The 24,317-nt window shown below is 40.8% G+C and overlaps 2 protein-coding genes across 2 annotated transcripts; both read left to right on the forward strand.

The window, feature by feature from the left end:
* The first annotated feature begins 4,744 nt into the window (after positions 1–4,744).
* On the forward strand, positions 4,745–16,741 carry LOC135263148 (sestrin-3-like). The gene is made up of 10 exons (XM_064350816.1): positions 4,745–5,027; positions 9,435–9,497; positions 9,838–10,038; positions 10,921–11,103; positions 11,521–11,751; positions 12,194–12,341; positions 12,549–12,667; positions 13,152–13,342; positions 13,842–13,986; positions 14,388–16,741. The coding sequence occupies exons 1-10, from the start codon at positions 4,950–4,952 to the stop codon at positions 14,472–14,474; spliced, it is 1,446 nt and encodes a 481-aa protein (XP_064206886.1). The 5' UTR covers positions 4,745–4,949; the 3' UTR covers positions 14,475–16,741.
* Positions 16,742–17,377: 636 nt separating this feature from the next.
* cwc15 (CWC15 spliceosome associated protein homolog) lies at positions 17,378–20,889 on the forward strand. The gene is made up of 7 exons (XM_064350817.1): positions 17,378–17,527; positions 17,961–18,102; positions 18,349–18,461; positions 18,884–18,981; positions 19,267–19,377; positions 19,617–19,753; positions 20,133–20,889. The coding sequence occupies exons 2-7, from the start codon at positions 17,972–17,974 to the stop codon at positions 20,260–20,262; spliced, it is 720 nt and encodes a 239-aa protein (XP_064206887.1). The 5' UTR covers positions 17,378–17,527; positions 17,961–17,971; the 3' UTR covers positions 20,263–20,889.
* Positions 20,890–24,317: the final 3,428 nt, after the last annotated feature.

Here is a 24,317-nt window from a genome sequence, read left to right on the forward strand (position 1 = left end):
AAGCTACAGCTTAAGCACTGCCATTCTAGCTCACTCATAAATGTGAACAAATGTGGTCATTATTGATTTTTCATAAGAAAGGGAAAGATGCACACCCAAACTGACATGGCACTGAGCAACGGAAAATACTTTTACTGAGAAAAAAGAAAGCCATGCATTTTAGGAGAGTAGGAAAATAATAATGTTTTACCTATTTCCTTCAGCGTGAAAAGACAAGACAGACTGGGCTATTTCACCGAAAGAAGGTAATTTCCAGTAAACATACATTTCCTTCTGAGAGAAGAGTGCAACTTAAAAAAAAAAAAAAAAAACAACAGAATATTCATTAGCAAACTGTTTGGCCCAATCTTGTCATGATCAGATCACAATTGGCATGATCAACAAACTATAGCACATTGGCTATAGTACATCCAGTATGCACCAGGCTTTGAACAAGGCTCAAAGGCTCGTTCAAAACTCAGACTCATTCACTTCGCATAATTTTATTCTGATTCCAGAAAGAATAGCCACACTTCCAATCAATATTTTACTTCTTCTCCTCATCATATCATATTTACATCTATGCCCATGCAGTGCAAAGATATTACTGGCAAGATATTCTGTCACCCATAATTAGTGAGACAAAAGCTATAAAGTTATGCAAGTTTACAATAGGCTGTTGCTGATTAGGTGTTTGGGGGAGGTCTGAAGGTAAAGGTCCAAAGATAATTAGGGGGGGGATATGAAAGATATTCTTCATTGAGTTCATTAAATCTTTAACAAGCTTGATAAAAGGTCGTCAAGTCTTTTCCATCCACTGATAGTCCTAAATCCACCTGGATAACAAGCTGTCAGTTGTTCAACCTCCCATACTGTGTACTAAATAACTGAAACATACATCAAGTCCTTCCTTTTTTTCAAGGTAATGGCTCATGGATGCACTTTAATGAACACACGATTATTTTTATCGAAGACATTCAAACCTTGCTCAAGGGCATAACAGTAGTGTTCAATATATGAGTTGATTCTATAACTATTAGATGAGACTGCAGTGATCTGGTCATTTCTGCTTATCTTATATCTTCAATGCTGATATGAAAAATATGACAAAATGCTGGTATGCCCTGAAGAATATGTCCCCTGGTGAACAAAATGAACAACAGAGTACTAAATAAATAAAAATGAGAAAGATCACAATTTTACACAAACACAGCTTAATGTATGGATTTTGATAGATCCCATTGTTACACTTTATCTGCAGTATTTCATGTGGTACTCCTTGAGTCTTTTGAACAATTAGAACAATTTAGAATTATTTTTACTGTAGGAAGCCAAAGATTTCTGGTTGGCATGAGCCCACATCACCCCTGGTGAGAGTCCATTTGTGCCTTTCTACTCCAGACTCCCAATCATATTACGCTGCTGACTTAGTTCACACTTGAACCTGTGACTACAGGGCCCAGCCTGTGCTTCTGGTGAGTGCTTTTTCAAGTGGAGCCCCTCAGGAGCATTTTAAGTGCATTTTAACTATTATTATTTTATGTTCATGCATTAAAGTAATAGTGTTGCTGGATATTCTTGGATTCTTTCATTTCTGTTGCTTTTTAAAACTATTTTGAGGGTTTTTAGACACATTTCATTTCAAAGTAATCAACCCAATTTTCAACCCAAATTTCACCTGAAGGACAGACATAAAAGCTGTTTCCATTCCTTCACTGATCTTCAAAAGGACAAAACACAACATGTGAAATAACTATGTTTGTATGTCAGGTAGACAGCTATAAGTAATAGGTACCTTTATTTTCAGTAAGACAATGTCAACTAAACTACTAGAATTGCAATGAAACGAGAAACGTTTCTGTATTTTCATGGCGGAAAAGAGAGAAAAAGGGAGGAGTGTGTGTGTGCATGTGTCCATGTGTGCATGTGTGCGTGCATGCGCGTATGTGTGTGTGACATATCTGATATCAAATGCATGATCAAATATCCCCCTGCACAATTATTGAACAGACAATTGACTTTTCAGTTTGTCTTTACATGAATTATAGCTTGCGACCGTAGCCTGTGGGTAGAAATAGAAGATGTGTTTTTTTCTGGTGGCGAGAAAATAGAAATAGGATTGGTCATTAGAAGGGGTGATGTTAGAGGGGCGTGGCATTAACCATGAAAGGGGGGTTTGTTGCACAGTGAATTATTTGTTATGTATTTATAGCACAGTGTGTAGGAGTGGTAGAGCTGAGAACAGTGCAGTGGTTTGTGTTACATTATTGTTTGAAATTATGTGCTTAGCAGATGCCCTTCATTTAAAATTTAGAGGGAACTTCACTGTGATATTGTGCACTAACACATATATTTTGTTGGGCCTTTCAGTGGACTGAACTATGGGAAAGTTCATTGCTTTAATGTGCACCAGCAGTTCCCTGCCTAGTATTTAACCAAATAAGACTTGATATTGTAGATAATACTTGACAGAAAATGGTGAATAACAATAAAAAATGGGCCCTAAATGCTATGAGCCTGGATCACAAAGCAGGATTACTGAGTTAGCTGAATAACTGCACTAACTAAAACCCGGAACCCTCCCAAATCTATAACACAGACTGAACTAAAAAACGCTGTTCCAGGTTTTACACAGTGCACTTATTCGGCTAACTCTGTTATCCCGCTTTGTGATACAGGTCCCAGATATCTTAAGAATGTCAAGAAAATACACAATGTGAAAATCAACCTGGGTTGCAGAGGACGGCAAATGTTTCATGTAGCTGATTTGTTTTAATACCGGTTACCCATTTGTACTGTATTTTGTACTTTGTCTCTCATTGTATTATCATTGTTGTTGGTTGTGAATTTTGTAAGCAGGGCTCTCTTGAAAAAGAGACTCTAGTCTCAATGAGACATCCCTGATAAAGGATTAAATAAATAAATAAATAAATAAATAAATAAATCACACCCTGGGTTTTGATATAAATGTTGGCAAACTGGAACACAGATTCAAGCCTGAGTAATTAAATGTAAAGATATTGGTTCAAATGTGTTTAGTTCACTAACAATTTACTGTATGCCAGACATTTTCACCAGAATATTCACAGGTGTTTGAATTCACAAGAAAGGACAGCCGACAACTGCTGGGACAATTATCATTCAACAAGTGCAAGCAGCTGTTTTGAGCAAGAGCTTAAGAACTGTGTGCAGAAGATAGCCACAACAGCAATAAGACACAAATACCAAACCAAAACCACAACTGCACACTGGATTGAAGGTAAAGATCAGGATCTGTTAAACCTGGGTAGAGCACATTTGTATTTATCTGCAGAGTTCAAGCTCTTGTTCTAGAGGAGAAATCTATGAAGAAAAATAATAAAAAATATGTACAATAACTAACCACATCTTAATGAGGTGACACCACAAATACTTACCATCCAGGTTAAATTGCAAATTTCTAAAACAATGTAGGCTACTCTAGAAATTTGTCCTAGATGTTTGTATCATAACTGACATCCAAGCTACAGCTACTACTGAATCCAATAAATGTAATGCGTCCAAACAAAATGTGTGACAGTTGACAATTGCTGTGAGCATATCTTTCCTGAGTTTTTAAACTTGCTTTCCCATACAAGCAGTCAAACTGATAAAAAAATGTTAAAAGCCAGTATTCTCAAATTCTGTCAAGACCACTAGACAGATGGCCTAACAAGACCACACCCCAACAATGGTCACCTCTGTCCTTTCATGCAACCCTGTTAAAAAGCAGTTTTCTAGTATCAACAAATTTCTGTTTTAGCAGGCAGTCGCACGTTTTTTTTTTTCTGTGTTCAACTCCCAACACAATCTAAAGCTGCTTAATGTTTCTTTAAGTATTAAAGCTCTATATTAAGGCTCTGAAAGAGATCAGTAGCTGACTTTGGCAGTGCTGTTCAGTAGCATTCACTACAGTCGACCACTTACAGTACATACCATGTCTTGCACTTCACTAAACTCAGGAAAGGGCACAGCGCACAGATAAACATGACAGCAGAAGTGCAGAGAAGGTTGTTTTGCTGATCAGCCATTGCTGAGAGATCAGACTGACTTCTCTACACAACAAACCCTGTGTTTGTTCCCACACTACATTTCTGCTGACATCATGCTGTTGCTGAGGGAAACATTCTGAGAGCAGAGATGCTTTTGAATTGTGCCTGTGAACTGTGAGGTTTGGACTGACAGCTTCAACTGTTCAAATTAGACTTTTATTCATTTTTCAGTTAATCATATTATATATACATAACCTGTTAATTGTCATTTTATTATTTTAAACAAAAAATACCACCAGCAGGTTTTTTTCTCAAATAAATAAGTAAACCTTTCTTCCTTTTGCAATCGCCAATTCTGCCTCTTCAAATACCACTGTCCCACGAGCACCTCTGTGCCAGAACCGGTGTATATCAAGTGCGTTCCTCCAATGCGCTACCCTGCAGAAATTTTCGTTTTACAGGCCACACAATTACAAGGCATCATCGAAAGATGTTATGGGTACCTGGTAATCTATGGGAGCCTGGAACGTTGTTGGGAGGAGTGTATCGATCAGACAAACCCGGGCTTACTCTACCCCTGGTGGGACAAGGGACACGAACTGCCGTCTCCACCTGAACCGCTCAAGACGAGCACTCACTTTTACGAACACGGCGGGGATTACGGCGAAAGGCCACAAAACACTGTAAGCACCGCCCTGAACGTCGGCCGGTTGGCTAGTGGGCGTGCCATGACCGAGCGAACTGAAGTTAGAAACTCACTCTCGAAAAAATGCTGTTGTGTGGGGAGCGAGAGCGAAGGAAGAACATCTCTGGTTATCAGCAATTACCTTCGTTCTCAGCAACTACACAATCTCCCCACCACCAAACAGCCACAACCCCAACTAACAGCCAATAATGCAATTTAATTCATCTTAATTTTGTTCAGCTATCTTCATTTAAAAAAAATCGTCACGTATCAAAATGAATGGCAGTACCAACTCCGAGTCTTCCAGCCCGTACCGCATCTGTAACGCCTGTCGGAAAGTGAGCGCAAAAAAGGTATTATACTTAAATTTATATTCCACTAGCTTCCTGTTGTATGTTTTTTTTCTAATTATTGTGAATTGAATTGTGCAGTAGACAAAAAAAAAAAATTACAGAGACTGCGGTGTTGCGTCACAGTCTAATCAATTGTCCTGTTGCTTATAAGGGAAGATAAGTTATATCTTAACTTACCAGGCTGCATGACAGCCGTTTAAATAGTTTGCGTATGCTCTGTGAACGCATCCGTTCAACTACTCGGCAGTAGAATTGTGTAATTTAGTAAGTGCCATTGTCAGAATTAATGCGAATACCCTGTAGGCACCAGTGCTAGCGGTTGAAATCCCGTTTAGCCTCTCTAATAATGTCATATTATGTAGCTGTATTGCGCCTGGTATTAATGCCCTATTCATCTACGCCCGTCTCGGGCAAGTAGAGCGCATTAATGTTGAAATTACCAGAAGCATTTATCCATGCTACATGATAAACTGAAGATTAATGATATGGACTGTGGAAACACGGGCTCGGACAACGTAACTACTGCCCTCCTTAGAAACTGTTTTTGTGTGTTTTATTTGCCTTGAGTATTAAAAGCTTGAAGCAATTGACAGAAGGGCCTTTGCCATCTGATTTTATCATGGGGTGAATATTTTGCTAATTGGCCCATGATGAAAGCAAATGTGCAGCTATATATATTCAATTCATATATGTCAGTTTATATAACACTGACAATTTAAAAATATATTTTATTTAAATTTGCAGTTTTGACCCCCTCACTTTGACCCACCAATCATTGTGTTTTGTTTTAGACAGAAAAACCCCTGATTGGTTGAAACAATTCAATAATTGAATTTCATTCATTGATTCACTGATAGCTTATTCATTAACCCTTACTCTCATTAGAAGGTCAGAGTCAGTTAAGTAATATCAACCATTTGGGAAGTCTTAAGGTATGAATCACAGTGGTCAATTGGCACTACAGATAAATAGGCTTACTGTGGGACATGACACCCAGCTTGGCTATCTGGAAGAATGCGATAAACTTCACATTTATTTCCACAAGCTGTGTGAAGTGGGACATCACAAAGTTTAATTTCATATCTGTGTTCTTTGGGTCAGTAATGGAATATAGACAGACCAACACATGAGCATTTGTACTTTAGGAATTGCACACTGAAAATGTGTGTTGCTTCTGGCAGTTCAGTTTTTCACAGATACACATTGGAAATAGAAGTCAGAATATAGGCACACCCCAAACATGGTCTCAGTCAATGCCTCAGTATGTTCCATTATCACAGTCAAACAGCGATCTGTTTGAATTTGAGAAAACATAAAACCCATTGATTTGCCTGATGTTGGACAGGAGAAAAGAGTGTATTTCAGTGTTACGTAAGGCCTTGCAGTTCACAATACCTTCATACAGACACAGTCAAAGTGGACAAGGTTAAGAGAATGTTTTACTGCAGTGTCTATTTTGTGGTCTGCTTCCATTGAACAACAAAAGGAAGTAACAAAAGTAACGGTCAGAGCAGCGACAGCTTTCAATGTTCATCTGAGACTGTGAAACCAGCAAATGTCTAGGTCAAGTTATTAAACTGAAAGTAAAATATATTGGTACTCATTCAGAATACATAAAGTTTTAATGTACTAATTAGGTCAAACAAACAAGTGGTTTGAACACAGTTTAGTTTAAATAATTATTAAGTTATCATTCTTGTGATGTGTTTTGAATATATAAAATAAAATACATAAAATAATTAAGAATTTGCTTTTATGTGTTAGGAGATAATGAGAAATGTTTGGCATTTGCAGGTTCATCTGTGGGTGCTTGTGGTACACTCACTTCTTTATCCATGCTGTCAATCATGCTCAGATTCTATGAGAATCATATGTTTTCATTTTTTTCTCACTTCCCCTTCCCTTTTCTCCAGTCCAAAACTTACCAAAAAGATCAAATTAAAAAGAAAAGCAGCCAACTCTTGATTAGAATTGTTGATTTTCACTAGTGTTGGATCTTTACTCGCTGATCTAGGAATGGTACTAGCCGAGTCTGACCATTTTTTTCATACGAATCAGGTAGATGCGTTTCTTTTTCTTCTAGTGTAAGTCACTCAACATAAAAGCAACTGGCAAATGAGTACAATTCAATGTAGCATGCAAGTCCTACAGTCTACTTGTTGTACTATGCCCTCGTTCTAGCCCCAGCAATTTTGTTTTGAAAATTTTGAAAATGTTTTGTCTCTCAAACTTTTGAGAACTATGCTCAAGAATGGCTGTGGTGATGGTGTCTTGGTCTGGAAATCCTGCCTGGTGAAGTTATACGAGTTTCCAAGTTAATTCATAGACATAGCTAATTTGTTTTTGTAGCTAATTGCTGTGTTGTCGATAAGACACCCGCAGTCTTCATCCACCTGTTCTCAGCAGCACAGTTCTCCCCTCTAGTTGGTATGGGAGCACAGCCAGCTGAGTGAAATGCTGAAAAGAAGCTTTCCCCTTCAGCGTGGATTCAGACTAATTTTCTTTACTTTTGCATTTGTATCCAGTGTATTTAACAGTGGTGATACACTATGAATACATTACAGTTAAAGGCATTACATTGCTTAAGGCTAATTAGAGATCGTTTATGTGCAACGCTTACATGCTAGTTTGGTTTTAGTGCAGTTTTAGGAGTTAACTGATAACTCCTGTAGTACTGCATGGTCTGTGCATTGTAGCAGAGCACATACGTCAGCAGTGGTGCTCTTTGCAGAAGTGCACGTAACAGAGCAGTGGCTCATTACGTCTTTATGGGCATGTGTGGTGACCCATTAAAGGTGACCCACTAGGGCATCGAAAGGCACAGCCGTGTGGTGAGGTACTTTCCATTCTCCTTCGCCAAGAGGAGATGCAGAGTCACAGGGAATATTTGGCTGCTTGGCTGAAAGTAGAAACAGAGGTAATTTTTGCAGAAAAGGGTGGGAGCACAAACAGTAATTACACAGCCGGTTCCCTCCTCATGGCCTTTCTATCCTGCAGCAGCTCCACCCCGACCACAGCCATCTCACACAACACTCCCTGTCTTGGGTCTCACAGCCGTGGTACTTCCTGACCCGGCTTAGCTGAATTCAAAGCCGCTGGTTCTAAGTGTAACTAACAGTAGTTCCATTTTAAACGGTAGTCAGTGGCTGTTTTGATCGCTGCTTGTTATCTCTTTGTTGCCTCACAGGTCAAATAATGAGTAATCAATAGCTGTCCACCTGATGAACAGATCAATCATCTACATGGAGGGCTTGAAGGATTGTTTAATCAACCACTGACATAATTGACTGAAGAGTTAATGGACAACTGAGGGAATCAACAAATGAATTAGTGAATAGCTAATGAAGAAGTGGAGGGGGGTATTTTTCAGCACAAAGGGCGCTCTATAAATAAGCACATGATAACAGGGTTGTGTAACTGGCTGTAGTCGCTGACACCAAGCTGGAGGCTTTTCTGAGCTGCACAGTGCATGTCGCAATGTCTGCTCTCCCACAGATGTGTGCCAGGAAAGAAAGCATCTCAGCGATGCTTTGCTAAAACAGGCACCATCCCACTCATTTACTCTCCTTACTTTTTTGCTGCTCTTGTCCTTTTGAGCGTGACCGGGGCTCCCACAAACCCCTGTCCTGCACCCAGCATGGTGCTTGACATCACCCTCACGCTTTTTCCCTCTGTCATGTTATTACCTGGCCCTGCTTCACATTTTCAAACATGTCCTGTTTCATAAAGATGTTAGTTCCTTTCTTATAGAGAAATTTGAATTATAATTATAAGGTCCTTAACTCATAGCAATCTACCGCAAGCTAAAATGTCACAGGCTGGACAGGAAATGGGTGGGGTGTTGATAGAGGGGAGAAAAAAGGGCAGGTCTGGCTGTCAATGTTGTCTAGAGAACAGTGGAGAAAAATAACAAGAGAGGCAAAGAAAATAGATTTCAAGACAAATTGATTACTCTTTTTTTTCTTTTTTTATAACCAACAATAAATAAATAAATAAAATAAAAAAAAAACAAGAGCCATGCAATAAAGGTTTTACTTGAATATATTTGTTTATCACTTTGAGATATATTAATATTTTTCTAGTATTCAACGTGAATAATAATTAAACGTGGACATTGTCTTGCATGGGAAATTGGGAGTGTGACCCAGTGCTACTCAGTGATGTCACGGCTCGGATACGTTGTGTGCACAGAGCACCCAGGTCAGGGACTGGAACGGGACCTCCAGCCTCCTCTTGCCCCCAGAGCCGAAGATCACTTTGTGAAACGCAAACCCTTTGTATCTGCTACGTGTAGACAATGGTCTCCCCTCCCGTGTCCCTCCTGAGTGCGGAGTAGGCTGTGTTGTGTCGTACGCGACTTTCAGGCCGTGTTTTGACAGATTGCCTCCTGTCCCTTGTCTGAAACAGGAAAAGGGACTGAGAGCGCGGTGTTCCTCCAGCGGTCCCAGCGCCTTCATTCCAGAGGATGAGGTCAGTGGGAAGTGGCGACGCTCTCTCGCCGAGCGACTTGCTGACTCGGCTCGGCTATAAAAGTTCAAGCCTCCTTTAAACGAGGGCAAAGATCGCATGCGTCTGAACATTTGCGTTTGCTTTCACGCAGTTAGTAGATGTTTTTTATCCAGAGGAACTGTGACTGTGCAGAAATATGCGTTTAAGACTTTTCAGTTTCACATTGAGGTATTCCTCCCTAGGTCCTCCCTGTGTTTTTTCCATGGCCATTATCGTCCCTCTGAGATTCCCTTTTCCTTGCTGCTAGGGTACAGTTAGCAAACCATGACCCCCTTCTCCCATAATTGCCCCTCTGCAACAGATCTTGGAGGCCCTCCCCATCGATGCCTGCACTGAGCTGCTGTTAGCGGAGGCCTACTCCCCGAGCGGGGGATTGGACCACCTGACCCAGGTGATGGGCCTGCACCCCCAATACCTGCAGTCCTTCCTGCAGAGCCAGTTCTACCTTCTGTGGATGGATGGGCCCCTGCCCTTGCACTGCCGCCAGTACATCGCTATCATGGTGAGTCCCTTTTGTTTTGGCTTGTGCACTAGCAGCAACGCGGTGTTTATTTTAACCTTTCCGATCAGTCTGACACCCCCTTTCGAATGCCAGCGGAAATCTGCTGTGTGCTCCATGGTTTAAGCGCATTTAGTATAAGGGATACAGCAGTAGCCAGGTGAGGTTCTGAGACATTGCTTATTTGACAATATTTGGCTTTCATCAACCGGGTTAACGTGAAGGGAAGAACAGGCAACAAATTGCAGTTGTGTAAAACTGGGTTGGATTTGGGAAAGGAGAAGGCAAAGAGTGAGGTTTTGTTTTGGGATATAGATATGGTCTGCTTTTTTTTTTAAGAAAGGCTTTATTCAAGTGTCTTTTTTCCCAGAAGTGCATCAGCGTTTTAAAGTGCATTTTAACAGCAAAATGAGAATTTTACAATGAAAGCAACTCTGAACAAGTGCACATATGAGAGAGGAGATAATCTGACATAACACTGCACAAGAATTGATCAAATGTGCATACAATGTATAAGCAGTGTGTACAGTATAGGTGAATGTAAACATTATGTGAATCTCTACCACGTAATTTAGTAATGTAAAGTATACGACAGATGTGGCCAACCCAGGCCCTAGAGAGCTGCAGGGTATTCTGGTTTTTGTTGTCAGTGTATTCTGTTGATCTGGGAAAGCTGTCGATTACACAGTTAACTCGCCTCACCTGGATTCTTGGGTCTAAAGAGATTGTATTTAAGTTGAAAACAAAAACCAGCAGTCCCTGCGGCTCCTCAGGACCAGGGTTGCCCACTCCTGGTGAAAGGCCTGAGGTTTGTGGCACAGTGTGGCAGTTCTCCCCGCATACATGGTCCTGCTGTGGTCCTGACTGCTCCTCTTCCCACACCAGGCGGCGGCCCGGCACCAGTGCTCCTTCCTGGTGAAGATGCACGTGCAGGAGTTCTACCAGATAGGCGGGCCGGTGGAGTGGCTGAGGGGCCTGCAGTACGCCCCTGAGAGGATGAGGAAGCTCAACGACATCAACAAGATCCTAGCACACAGACCATGGCTTATCACCAAGGACCACATACAGGTAACACACACACACAAACTTAGACATGCATACACACACACACTCATACACACACACACACACACACACACATAAGCTTACGCAGGCATACACACACACGCACACACAAACACCTACACACACACACACACACACACACGTACACTCAGATACACAGGCTTACACACGCACACTATCTTACACACACACACACACACAAACACACTCACACAAAGACGCACAAGCTGACGCATTTGCGTACACACACAAGCTTACACATACACACACACGCACACCCACAAACAATCACATAAACACACGCACATAAAAGCTTACGCACACACATCAACAATGTAGTGCAACAATTTAGCATAAATACACGTGTGCACACTTACATGCACACTTACATCTCCTTGTTCGTGTCTCTCCCACTGTCAGAGTCTGGTTAAAACTGGGGAGAACAGCTGGTCCCTGGCAGAGCTGGTCCATGCTGTGGTCCTGCTGGCCCACTTCCATGCCTTGGCCAGCTTTGTGTTCAGCAGCGGCATCAACCCGGATGGGGAGGAGGACATAGATGAGCGGAGCTTCCAGTCTATGTGCAATTGCTCCTGTGACCTCGCTGATAACTGCAGCCTGGAGCCAGAGGGCATCTTTCGTGGCAGCCTTGAGGTGAGATAGTCATATGGGGACTGGGGAAGGGAGCAAAAACTGGCGACTGGGGTCTTGGAACTACCTGGCATTCTCACAGATGAACTTCCATATCACTGTTGCTGTCACGTCACCCCCAGTGTAGCTGACGGGTGTTACTGGTTCCCATGCCAAAGACCTTTGTCGTTTGACGCAGGGACTTACGACAGCCCCTGTGGGGATTTTGCGTACTATAAAGTTGGATGCCCTGCAACTCTGGCGTAATCATTTCTTACCTCATTCGATGAAGTCAAAGTGCAGGTGGCACAGTTTTGAGAGTATAATGCAGTATAAATGATTGTACTGATTGCTGATAACATAGGGACAGTGTTAATGATTCAGTGGGGCAGTATACAGGGAAGTATATAGTGGGGGATAATATAGCTATATGGACCTAACGGTTGCTGTTGGCAACGTGTTTCAGATGACGGACTCAGTCAGTGAACTGGAGGCCTTAATGGAAAGAATGAAGAGACTCCAAGAAGAGCAGGAGGAGGAGGAGGCCTCCCAGGAGGAGATGGCCACTCGCTTTGAGAGGGAGAAGAAAGAGAGCCTTCTAGTGGGCTCAGGAGGTACTGCAGGCTTGACCTAATTTTTGCCCAACTCTGCAGAAGACAGGTTTAATGGAACGTCTATTTTAAATGTCCTTAGAACCCAAAGATCATGTTTTGTTCACCAGCAGATAGAAGGTACTAAAACTGGGAATTAGGTACTAGTAATTCATATAGTTTGCAAAGAAATATTTAAATTAATTTTTCATTCTCCATGGGTACCTTCAGTTTTCAAGGAAGAGGTGGTGCCAAAATCAAAAGTCTCCCAGTTTGTGGAGGATTCCACCTTCCGGTATCAGGACTTTGCCAGACGTGCGGAAGACGACCTGCCCACTTTCCGAGCTCAGGTGAGGCAGTTTTGTAACTGAATCAGAGGAATCAGTGCTCCACAATGCTGCCCTGACCACTGCTCCGCACTGCTGCTCTAACCACTGCCCCACACTGCTGCTCTGACCACTGCTCCATACTACTAATTTGACCACTGCTGCATGCTCCACACTGCTACTCCGACTACTGTTTTACGCTCCACACTACTGCTCTGACCACTGCCCTACTGCTGCTCTAACCACTGCTCTTCACTGCTGCCCTGAGCACTGCTCTACTGCTGCTCTAACCACTGCTCCACACTGCTGCACTGACCACTGCTCCACGCTGCTGCTTTGACCACGGCTCCACTCTGCTGCTCTAACCACTGCTCCACGCTGCTGGTCAGACCACTGCTTCACACTGCTGGTCTGAAGACTGCTCTATATTGCTACCCTGACCACAGCTTTTCTCTCACACACACACACACACACACACACACACACACTCACTCTTTTTCTCTTGCAGGATTACTCCTGGGAAGACCACGGTTTCTCTCTGGTAAACCGGCTGTACTCTGACATTGGGCTCCTGCTGGACGAGAAGTTCCGCACAGTGTGCAACCTGACGTACTACAACATGGCAACCCACGAGGACGTGGACACCACCATGCTCCGCCGTGCCATCTTCAACTACGTGCACTGCATGTACGGCATCAGGTAAGAAAATGTCTCATCTTTCTGCATCCATTCATCCAGCATCTCTGCTGTCCTTGACATTGCAGTATTCATTATTACCCTCTTGCTCCTTATGACATAGCATTCTAACCCAGGACCGCCATTTGTTTGTGACATCACACGTTTATCCAGTCTCACAATCCACTTGTTGTGTATACGTATCTTCTGTGTATACTGTACACTATTGCTTTAGCCTTATTAAATGCTTATATCTGTTAGGCACTCCAGATGAGAGAGTCTAAATGGATAAATGATTGTACAGTCTGGTACCCTCCCATGACACCATTCTTGTTCACCTCTGCATTGTCCATGCTCTGAGTGTGTAATTGGTATAGATTTGGTCCCCAGAGTTTTCTGTGTCTTCTTTGAGCCCATGGGTGTTGTAGACTTCCCATGATTCTCCTCATTCATGCGTGCTGTTTCCATGCCATTGGGGGGAAACTGGTTGAGTAAATGTCATGCCACCACCTTCCTGATCCAGGTATGATGACTACAACTATGGGGAGGTGAACCAACTGTTGGAACGCAGTCTGAAGGTCTACATCAAGACTGTGACCTGCTACCCAGAGAGGACCACCTGTCACATGTACCACAGCTACTGGCGCCAGTTCCGTCATTCCGAAAAGGTGAAGGCATGGTGTGTGTGTGAGTGTGTATGTGTGTGCGCGTGTGCGTGTGTGCGTGTGCATTGAACACCTGTGTTTGCATGCCTTTTCGTAATCCCGGTCCTTATTTCAGGATTAAATGACTGCTTCATGTTTTAACCCATGTGAGTTCTTCAGTCCATAGAGCTTGATGTTTAACAGTTTGTTCCTCGCTGGGTTTTAGAGCTCTGACCTTGTTACAGCACTATCCTCTGTGGCTGGCCAGTTTGACCATCTATCAGGACATTTAAAAGAACGAGCCTTGATGCAGATGCTTTGTGTTAATCTATTCTTCATATGCTCTGGTTAAGGGTGTGCTAAAAGTATACAATCTAGTATCTCCGTCTCACAATCGTTGAACCCTTTTTCCTCTGGGTTGCCAGGTCCATGTGAACCTGCTGCTCATGGAGGCCCGGATGCAGGCGGAGCTTCTGTATGCCCTGCGAGCCATCACTCATCACATGACCTGAGGGGACGCACTTCGCCTGCTGGCCCACACTAAACCTCCACATACCTATCCCTGCTGTGGGCCTAGCTGGAATAAATGATGGGTTTAAAGTGGATAGGGTTAACTTCATTCCCAAAATATCTATATTTTAGTTCCCCTTTCTATTTACTCCAGAGTGGACCACAGCACTCAGCACTATTCTAAAAGAAAGTTGAAACAAAAACAACACAGTTGTGGAGGAGACGTATCTGGGGTAATGACAAAAAGTTTCTTCCTTCTTCTCTTATTTTTATGTACTGTATTCTGATAAGATTCTTTTTTTTACCATTTAGACAAAACTGGCAGTAGTGCAGTTTGTTGATGCGCTGACAGTTGACTTGTCATGCTGAACCTATTAGAGCTGAGTATGCTTTTAAAGAGCATAATTACTGTAGTACATATTTCCACCATAAGATCAAATGGCTTATGCAGAATGATATAAAACTGTGGTCAGGATTCAATTAGAGCAGTAAATACATTGCTCGCTAATCTTTTTCATAACATGAGATGTATCAGTCATGTACCTTGTGTTTCCAACTCAACATCTGGCTAGCCAGGAAATAGGGATTTTGCAGTATGCCTTGGAATGAAAATAAATATTGTTTTAAATACTTAAATGGAAGGGGGGAGGGGGGATTCTCACACAATTAGTAATGTACTGTTCACTGGCTGTTTTCTCTGCTGTTTTACCAAAAGCAGAATTGTCTCATTTATCAAGTGTCACCAAGTTGCCTTTTCCTTTGTTTGATCACCTGACTTACACTTTGGCTGCTTTGGGGTGAAAGGCCTCATTCCTGAAAGATACAGCTGAAACATTGGCACAGAAAAGTGGCAAAGTGCAGACACACTGCTTTAAGATCTATTGTAAAAGCCAGAGCCGGATAAGACAAAGTATAGTTGGACTGGATGGAAGACAGAACCAAGTACATAATAGTGAATAATCTAGAACTGAAATGAGAGACTGAAGCAAGTGTTTTTGATCAGAGTAGGAATAAGACTGAACCAAACAATTGTCAACAAAGTAGAACTAGACAGAATAGAATTTAACCAAGGAATACTGAACAAAGTACAGAGTGAGATTGGTGAGACTGTACAGTTTTGTTCTTTTTGTGGAAACACAGGATGCTCTTTTCTTTCTGTATAAGGTACTGTCTGTTTGAATGTGCAATATACATTATTCCTTATTTTTGTCTTATGTTTTAGAGCTAGGAAGACTGCATTAAAGGAAAAAACTAAGCTGAGATTAAAATCTCAAAAAATATATATTTTTTACATTTTGCACATATGTAAAGGTCCCATTTGAGATGGGATTCAGTTTGACAGAGAGGGATACCTGTTTTCCTCAACATTGGTTTCACTTGATGGATATTATGCCTCATATGAATCAATGCATGTACCACTGACGACTAAAAAAATGTGAAAGAAATCTATGTGAAAGAAACCAAATTTGTTGGTTTCTGTACTTTCTTGTCTCCGATGTATATCATTTAAACCATTTATAGCATGTTGTTGTAATGATAGCATACTATGAACAGTGCTTTTTGCCTTTTCACATTTCAAAGCATTTTAAAGCATTTTCAGTATTACCATCGTGGCTGGTTGAATTCTTAACCAGTTGTTGTGAAGCTGTGATCCCCTGCAATGTCATCTAATTAGGTGGTATGATTTATTACAGTGCTTGTTTTTGCAACAGAAGGGTGCATATTAATTTTTCCATTGACTTGCAAATGACAGTCATGTCTTATATGTGATTGTTGACTCAATACTTAACACTGGCATAGGAAAACATGAAATCAATCTACATATCACATCTTACTAACATTTTACTGACAGTTCTTTTTGGTGCAACCAGTTCTCTTGTCTGTCTATGACACATAAAGTGAATGCAAAAGTTTAAAGTTGCCAAAGTTTGAATCATTCAACGTACTGTCCAAGAAAACCTTAATATATATTGATGAGTTCATATGGTAATATGCCATTCTATTCCCCTTTTAAGCTGTAGGGATATGAATATTGTTAAAGATTCATTTAAACAGGTATAACATTTTCATAACTTTACTTTTTTTCCCTGAAAGATTTCAGCATCCATCCAGGGAAGGAGCATATCTTGTATTTCACAAGTGGAGGTGAAGTCACTATTAATTTTTTGTTGTTGTTGTAAATCTGCTCCAAAAATATTTTTCCTTGCTTATTTTGTAACACATTTTGTTCTCGACAAATACAACAGCATAAATAAATTTACTTTCTTGAGGTGCTTGTGTTTCCTGTTCTTATCAGAAAAAATAAACATCATCACAACAATTTAATAGATGAGTAAAACCAGAAGAGCTGAAAGACACAGCCAAATCATATTTGACAGCTTTAGAAACTCCATTCTTTGGATGCAGGACAATGAAATCAGCATTCAGGTTTATGACTGTTTATGTACTGGAACAGAGGAATTGTGCCTACAATGTTCCATAGGTGCACAATATCAAGGTAATATTTTAACTAATAAAACCCACAATTCCAGGAATCACAAAGGAATCGCCATCTGGTTTGTCCAAAGAAATGGTGAGGCACAACAATAATACAAAATCAAATAGTTTCATAGGATTGTATTCAATAAATATTACATTAGTATTTTCTTAATCAAATCTGTATAGCAGACTGACAATCCACATTAATATGGACAGGGAGATATTGGGAGGGTCAGCGAAACTGAGCAGGGATAGAGTAGATGTGGGATATTAGGGAAGGAAAGGGGAAAGAGGAGATGGGTAAGGCTCTTCTTAGTTTTCTTGGAGGAACAGGTTTAGGGAAAATAATTGAATGTAGTTAGACAGTGACCGGCTTTACACTCCAGCACAGTAGATGGCGGTGTATAAACTTGGATGCGATTTGAACCAAACCCAAAGAGGAAGAAGAAGACAATCCGCGTTTTCAAAAGCACCATTTTACTCTTTTGTCCAAAGTAGCTTTCCCTTGGCACTGTATCGTCGCAACTTCTCGCAAGGGTTGTTGGGATGTTTTAGTTCATCACGGCCGCATAAGAAGGTAATGTAAAGCTCTCTGAAATTATGCGCAAATTTCCGTCATATTTACAAAATATATCGATGAAACTTAATCAAGCATGTGAACGTTGTGTCTTGTGGTTCTCGAATTCATTTTTTTTTTTTACTAGCGAACAATATTCTGTTGCGAAGGGGTAATCAAACGAATAATAACGCTAGCAACAAACATAGCTAGCTAGCAGGTAGTGTGATAGCCAGCTTGTAGTGTTCATTTCGTTTTAGGTAGATTTCCTGGATTTTCGCCGGAAATGGCAGTACATTTCAAATGTTATCAAATCTCCGTAACCAAAGTAACATTATCTTGCCCTTGGATGATGAAGTTTCAACAACATCCTGCTTCATATTCAGTGCTGCGAGTGGAAGGTTTGCGCCGTTGTCAATCGCTTGTAATACATGTTGTAACTAATTTATTTCAGTTTGTGGAAGGATGACCACAGCGGCGAGACCAACGTTCGAGCCCGCGAGGGGCGGGAGGGGAAAGGGAGAAGGGGACCTCAGCGCCCTCTCTAAACAATACTCCAGCCGAGATCTACCGGGCCACACTAAGATTAAATACAGGTGATGACAAAACCAGTCGGAATTTATCTGTTGTGCGAATATGTCTATTAGTATTAGACTCTTAGAAGATACTTTGTCAAACCACCCCCTTAGATTCATGTTGTCTGGTATGTTCCCGGCTGTTGGGCTTTGAAATGAATGACTAATCAGCCGTTAAAAAATGCTTAATAAATGCAAAAAACTCTACCTGTGTACCTGTGCATCCTACTGTTGTGTATTAAGTCAATTTTAATCATTGATCCTCAGACAACCCACCCAGGATGCCCCTGAGGAGGTGCGTGCCCGTGACTTTCGTCGTGAGCTGGAGGAGAGGGAGCGTGTTGCAGTTAGGGAGAAGACCAGGGAGAGGGGGCCCAGGGGTGAGTTTCCTCACTGCCTATTTTCTGAAGCACTTTTACTGAAGCTGTGTCCTTATGGGTCATAACTGATTTCTCTCTCACACACTGAAGAGGAATGGAACTTTTTATTTGTCTCTAGTGTCAGTTATCTATATTGAGTTTGCACTTGATCACAGTTGTTCCATGCATTTAAAATGGTGTGTGGAGAAAATTCTTGTGCAGAATGTCATTTGTACCCTTGAATGCTGGAATTCCATTTTTGTGGGGTGAGGTGAGGATTCAACAAAAGTGTTAACACATGTTGGCAGATTTGGAGTTATTAGGCATATTTTGAGTCTCGCCCCATTTTTAATTACATGAAATTGGTGGTAATGAATGTGTTCAATTGTTAATTTTGCTGCTCAATTTAGGGTTCTCTGTCTTGAATTGTCTTCTGTCCCCAGAACACACCACATCATCTTCATCCTCTTCTTCCTCAAAAAGGCCCCGCCTGGACCAGATTCCTGCCGCTAACCTGGATGCAGATGATCCCCTCACTGACGTAGGTGGCCTCATTGCATTGCAGTTTAGGCAGTCTGTCACAGCATAAGGAAACCTTTACTGTGGGAGGGGAGGGGAGGTGGAGGGGGTGAACAAAATAGACATACAGATATTTTTTCATTAAAAAAATTCCAGTTGCTTTAGAGGAAATTTTTAAGATAAAAAAAAAATATTACCTAGGCCTAAATAAGGATCAGCTAAAGGTCCAATCTAAGAAATATAGGCTCACAAACAGGGGTGATGTAAGTCTTATCTCTTTTCGCTGACCTGTTGCTTTATGTGACAGGACGACGACGAGGACGACTCTGACGAGGACAGCGATGATGATGACACCGCCGCCCTGCTGGCGGAACTTGAAAAGATTAAGAAAGAGCGGGCTGAAGAACATGAGCGCAAGGTGAGCGGCAGCGTACCGGCCCCCGATGGGGGGCGACTACGAAAAAACAGGGCCCTGATCCCGAGCAGATAAACCAACCGCCAGGCCTAGGAAGCGCCTACTGTGTTGTGAATGATAACGCCTCTCCTGGCAGAGTCACTGTGGCTTTTTAACCATGATCCAAATCTGAACATGGGGTGAACAGTTAACACGCGTTCCCAAGCTAGGGGCTCACGTGGGATGGGTGCTGTGTTGCGCAGGAGAGGGAGCAGAAGGCGGAGGAGGAGCGCATTCGCATGGAGAACATTCTGAGCGGGAACCCGCTCCTCAACCTGGCCGGGCAGCAGCAGCAGCAGGTGGTTGTGCAGACCCAGACGGCCTTCAGCGTCAAGAGGAGGTAATGCAGTACGCACACCTGCATACCTTACACACGTAATACTGCGACCTCTCTGGGCTATGGTACAGGGTTTTTCTCCTGTGTTATGTAGTCCAGGGAGGATAAGCATGGTGATCTTTCATCTTTGTGCATCCCATGGTTTACGTTCTAGGCATGTGTAAGTGCACTGAATATACACACAGGGTGTGTTGCAGGGAACCATTTAAAAACTGATCTCAAGGTGATTTATTTAGTGGGATCCTCTGAAGAAAAACCAGATCATATGGAATGATCCTCAATAATTCTAAGTGAAATTTGCTTTATGAGTGCATGGTGCACCCAAAATCAGATTAGTGCTAGCAGAACCGTTAGCCTGAAAGTAATGCGGTGTCTCTCTCAGGTGGGACGATGACGTGGTGTTCAAGAACTGTGCGAAGGGCGTAGACGACTCGAGGAAAGAGAAGCGCTTTGTCAACGATACGCTGCGGTCCGAGTTTCACAAGAAGTTCATGGAGAAATACGTCAAATAAAGATCTAGAATACGCTCGATTGTGGTGATATCACACCCTGTCTGGTCAGTGGGTAGAGTCGGACGAAAGGGGGCTTGTACTTCGCGGTCAGAATTGAGGATAGAAGAGGATGGGCTTCTGCCTTTCACAAAAGAAATTGCTCTCGTGTACAGTAAGCACCACAGCATTCACAACCGGATTTTTATCTGTCATAATTGGAATTTGGATGCAATTCAGTTCTGCATGTACTGGGCAGGTGAGCCACTAATACATGATGAATGGAAATGCAGCCATATAAAATGAGATTTTGACCACGTCTCCCGACAAACCATGCTTTTTTTTTTTTTTTAAAAGAAAAGAAAAGCATGGTTTGGTTTTGCCGTAGCTCTGCTAAAAATGAATTTTCTGTTTCTTTTGTTTTGGAAAGATTCTCCCATCAGAAAAAAATTTCCCTGAATTTGACCAGATTGTGCTGTAAAAATATATTTGCTTTGCTTATAAGTTTACTCGAATTTCTGTTATTTGTGGAAAATTGTTAAAAACGTGGTAATACAATGTCTTCTTAGTAAAATCCTTGCATTGTTATTTTGTCTTTTTTTGTAGTTTTAAAGTAGATTATTAAAGAAGTAAAGTTTTTCAGAGCACTCATTCCTGCCCTATTGTCATGTCAAGCCTTGGGGGGCAACAAAACACCCAGTCTTAAATTTCATTTTCTAACATTTATTTTCAGTGAGAGGCAGACGCTGCTTATTCTCCATTCTCTGATTAGACACAGGGATTCCCCCAGGTATCAATAGCAGAGGCTATGCACCTCTACTGAACTCACAAGCACCTCTGCAAAGATGAGAGAAAAATCTAGAAAACCTCAGACAGATTTCCATGGAAGGGGGAAAAAGGCACAATGTTTAACAAAATTGGCAATGTGTAGTCATGTTCTCACTATTTTGGCTATGCGAGACAGTGGATAAGATTATCTGCCAATGAACAAGTAATATATTTTTTTTTAAAAAGACTTCTGTAATTTGTACAGTTTCAACGTTCATTTTATGTTGGCTAGTTAACATTCCAAAGACACTTCTTACAAGTAACCAATCCAAAATGACAAAGCAAATACAAGTAACATTTATTTTGGATAACATATTGGCCAGTTCACTAAGTGCAGAGATGCCCTGGAGGCCTATTTGGTGTGCTGAAAAGACACTGTCCTTGTTGTAAAACCTTTTTCTAAAAGGTAAGGACAGAAAAAACTATTTCTTATAAACAGACACCGAACCTCTGTAGGTGGGATGATGTGCTAACATACAGCCAGCTGGGGACCACCCCTTCTTTAATGCAAATCGAATGCAAATGCTAGTTCCATCAATAGCGCAGTGCCTCCAGAAGTAAATGTACTCGCACTGAGTGCAGCTGGGTTGTTCTCTAAAGTCGTCTATTCATGTTCTAACCAGGCCAGCACAAGGAAATTACAGGGTGGTACAGCTGCTCAGCTCTGCATAATGATATGCTGGCTAACATCCTTACTTTCAAAATACCTTGGAGAAGAGGACATCTGTAATATTACCATGGTTGCAAGTTCAACTGAATTTCATAGCTGAAGAAAATAAATACCTATCTTCATTTATCAGTCACATAATTTACGAAAATTAGTTTAAGAAATACTATTGGAAACTCATTTTGAAAAAGATGTCTGTCACCAGCATGGCCATTCAATTCCATCAGTTATGTGAGAGCTAAATATTTTCCCACACTACCTGAGTACGGCCTTAGAACTGAAGGAATATACAGATGGAATTTCATACATTTTGGCTAGCAAGAGTCAATGATGTGGTCATTTACTTGTGTCAACAATCCTTACTAACCATTTTCACATCCAGACTGAGTAAATGTACAATTTTGACTCTCTTTGCTGATGCCTTAAAAAAATCTTCCCACATTCAGTAAAAATAACACACTTATTTTGATATTTTGACAAGCTTTAGAATGAAAGTCCAGTTGGATGTATATGGTTGATATGATTGAAAACAAATGCCAGTAAGACATTAGTGTACAGCATACATAAACACAAAAGTCTCAATTAATCAGGAATACAAATACAAATAAACACAAAGCTACACCTTCAATCAATGCAATGCATACTTTATTGTATGATGCAACCATAGTCATACATGTAAAAATATACATCATAAATATACATTTTGTCAGTACACCCACAGACACTACATCACATAGATGGGGCATTCTATTATAATTATGAACCTGCAAAAACATATTTTCATGCAGAACTTTGAAATGGACAATAGGTACATTAATATTATGATATACATACTATGTGCTGTTACTAAAAGTGGAATGACCTACTGAATGACCTTGTGGAATGACCTTGCTCTACAGAAATATACCCTGCCTGCACTATCTACACACCCGAGTGGTGGGTGTCTGGAAAGACCCCCACAATTTGTATCATTAGCCTTCCAGTGCTAGTACAGAGTGATGTAAATCTTAGTTTGCTTACAGATGAGCATGCTAAAAATACATGATCAAAATGTTTCAATTGTTCATTATTGAAACATTAACATACAAATCAGACAGCGTTAAGCCTAAAGCACTAAGGTATTTAAAAATTGGGGAAAACTGGAACATCATGAATATGTTGCCAATTAAAATGTAAAAAAGCGTAAAAGAGATTACAGGCAAAAGCACAAATCCCAGTCTTTGTTTTTAACTGACTGCCCACAGTTTAGGGACAGGATTATATAATTACATTACGAAGCAAAACTGAACCCAAGTCTGAAGTCACTGTGCCAGTAGCTGTTATGCAAGCACCTGACAATATTGATTGAATGAGTTCCACTGAGAACCAGAACAGTCACACAGGAGGGAAGCATTCCTGATCAGTTCCTTTCCATTCCTCATCTTGTTCAGTAATACGTAGTCTGGAGCATCAGGGGATCCATGGGAATATTAATTATAATTATTAATTATAATTAACAATTGCAAACGTTGCAGAGTGCACAAAGACAACAACACATACCTTGAAATGCAAAATAATAATTGCAGGAATGAAGGGCCATGACTATCAATTTGAAGATGGATTCGAATGCCCAAGGGCCTCTCATTTGCTCAAGGAGAATTAGGAGAACAGCCTACTTGAATTGTAAATCTTGAACACAATTTGGCTAATTTGGAAGAAATGTAGTGTAGGAACAATCTCAGTCTAGTCGGCATTCCTGAGGGTAAGACACGTGTCAATGCAGTCTTCCAATTCTCTCTTCCCAAGTGGTTCACTGTTCTTGTAACTTAAGTAGCTTAACACAAAAGTGTTCTTAAGCACAAAATCTTTTTGAGCACATTTTGGTTTTTTTGTAATTATCTTTGAACCATGATAGAATGCAGAGCCAGCCTTGTGGGGAAAATGTTATTTAATCAATGGCACAATAGAGAAAATATTCCTTTATCTTTAAAAATACAAGTAGACATGTTTGTGTTCTCATCCATTGTTTACACAAGAATAAAAGATACACATTCTTACTTTCACTTTCTGTGAGGTCATGGTTTTTCTAGAAACAGGCCTTGGAAGTAGACTACATATTTTTAACTATGTTGAAAAATAGTTACATCCATTATGTTACAGGTAAAATTGACCTGATCTGTGAAAATGTAAAATGAAGTGTAAAACAGTCAAACAGCCCTTTAGCAGTGAAAATGTTTGTCTCATGTAATTCAGAAATAATAAATACAATTTTACAATTTACAAACCTTTTTTCCAAACACTATATTTAAAAAGTTTATTGAACATATTTCCTTTAAAAGAAATAGTTCAACCAACTTGACATAACCTTTTTCAGTAACCAAACAGTATTTAGTAAGTATTTTTTTGCACTTCATTACGGTGACCATATAACACCCAAGTGTGTTGCAAGCTGGATGAATAAAATTCCTGTCAGATTTATTTCTGGCAGCAGATTATTTCAATATCAAACCGCCCAGCTAATATGAGTAAAATATGTTTAAAGACCTCCAGATGTTTAAATGTAAATTTCTATTTGAAAATAATTTTATTGTTTTTTTCATAAAAC

Source organism: Anguilla rostrata, chromosome 9 (assembly GCF_018555375.3).
Source record: "Anguilla rostrata isolate EN2019 chromosome 9, ASM1855537v3, whole genome shotgun sequence".
NCBI classification, from domain to species: Eukaryota; Metazoa; Chordata; class Actinopteri; order Anguilliformes; family Anguillidae; genus Anguilla; species Anguilla rostrata.

What these genes read in the sequence shown, in the direction of transcription:
- LOC135263148 (XM_064350816.1), top strand. Translation starts at nt 4,950, where the DNA reads ATGAATGGCAGTACCAACTCCGAGTCTTCCAGCCCGTACCGCATCTGT. An exon ending in GGAAAGTGAGCGCAAAAAAG is followed by an intron (nt 5,028 to 9,434) that starts GTATTATACTTA and finishes TGTCTGAAACAG; the next exon opens with GAAAAGGGACTGAGAGCGCG. An exon ending in TCACCAAGGACCACATACAG is followed by an intron (nt 11,104 to 11,520) that starts GTAACACACACA and finishes TCCCACTGTCAG; the next exon opens with AGTCTGGTTAAAACTGGGGA.
- cwc15 (XM_064350817.1), top strand. Translation starts at nt 17,972, where the DNA reads ATGACCACAGCGGCGAGACCAACGTTCGAGCCCGCGAGGGGCGGGAGG. An exon ending in CAGATGATCCCCTCACTGAC is followed by an intron (nt 18,982 to 19,266) that starts GTAGGTGGCCTC and finishes TTTATGTGACAG; the next exon opens with GACGACGACGAGGACGACTC. An exon ending in GCCTTCAGCGTCAAGAGGAG is followed by an intron (nt 19,754 to 20,132) that starts GTAATGCAGTAC and finishes TGTCTCTCTCAG; the next exon opens with GTGGGACGATGACGTGGTGT.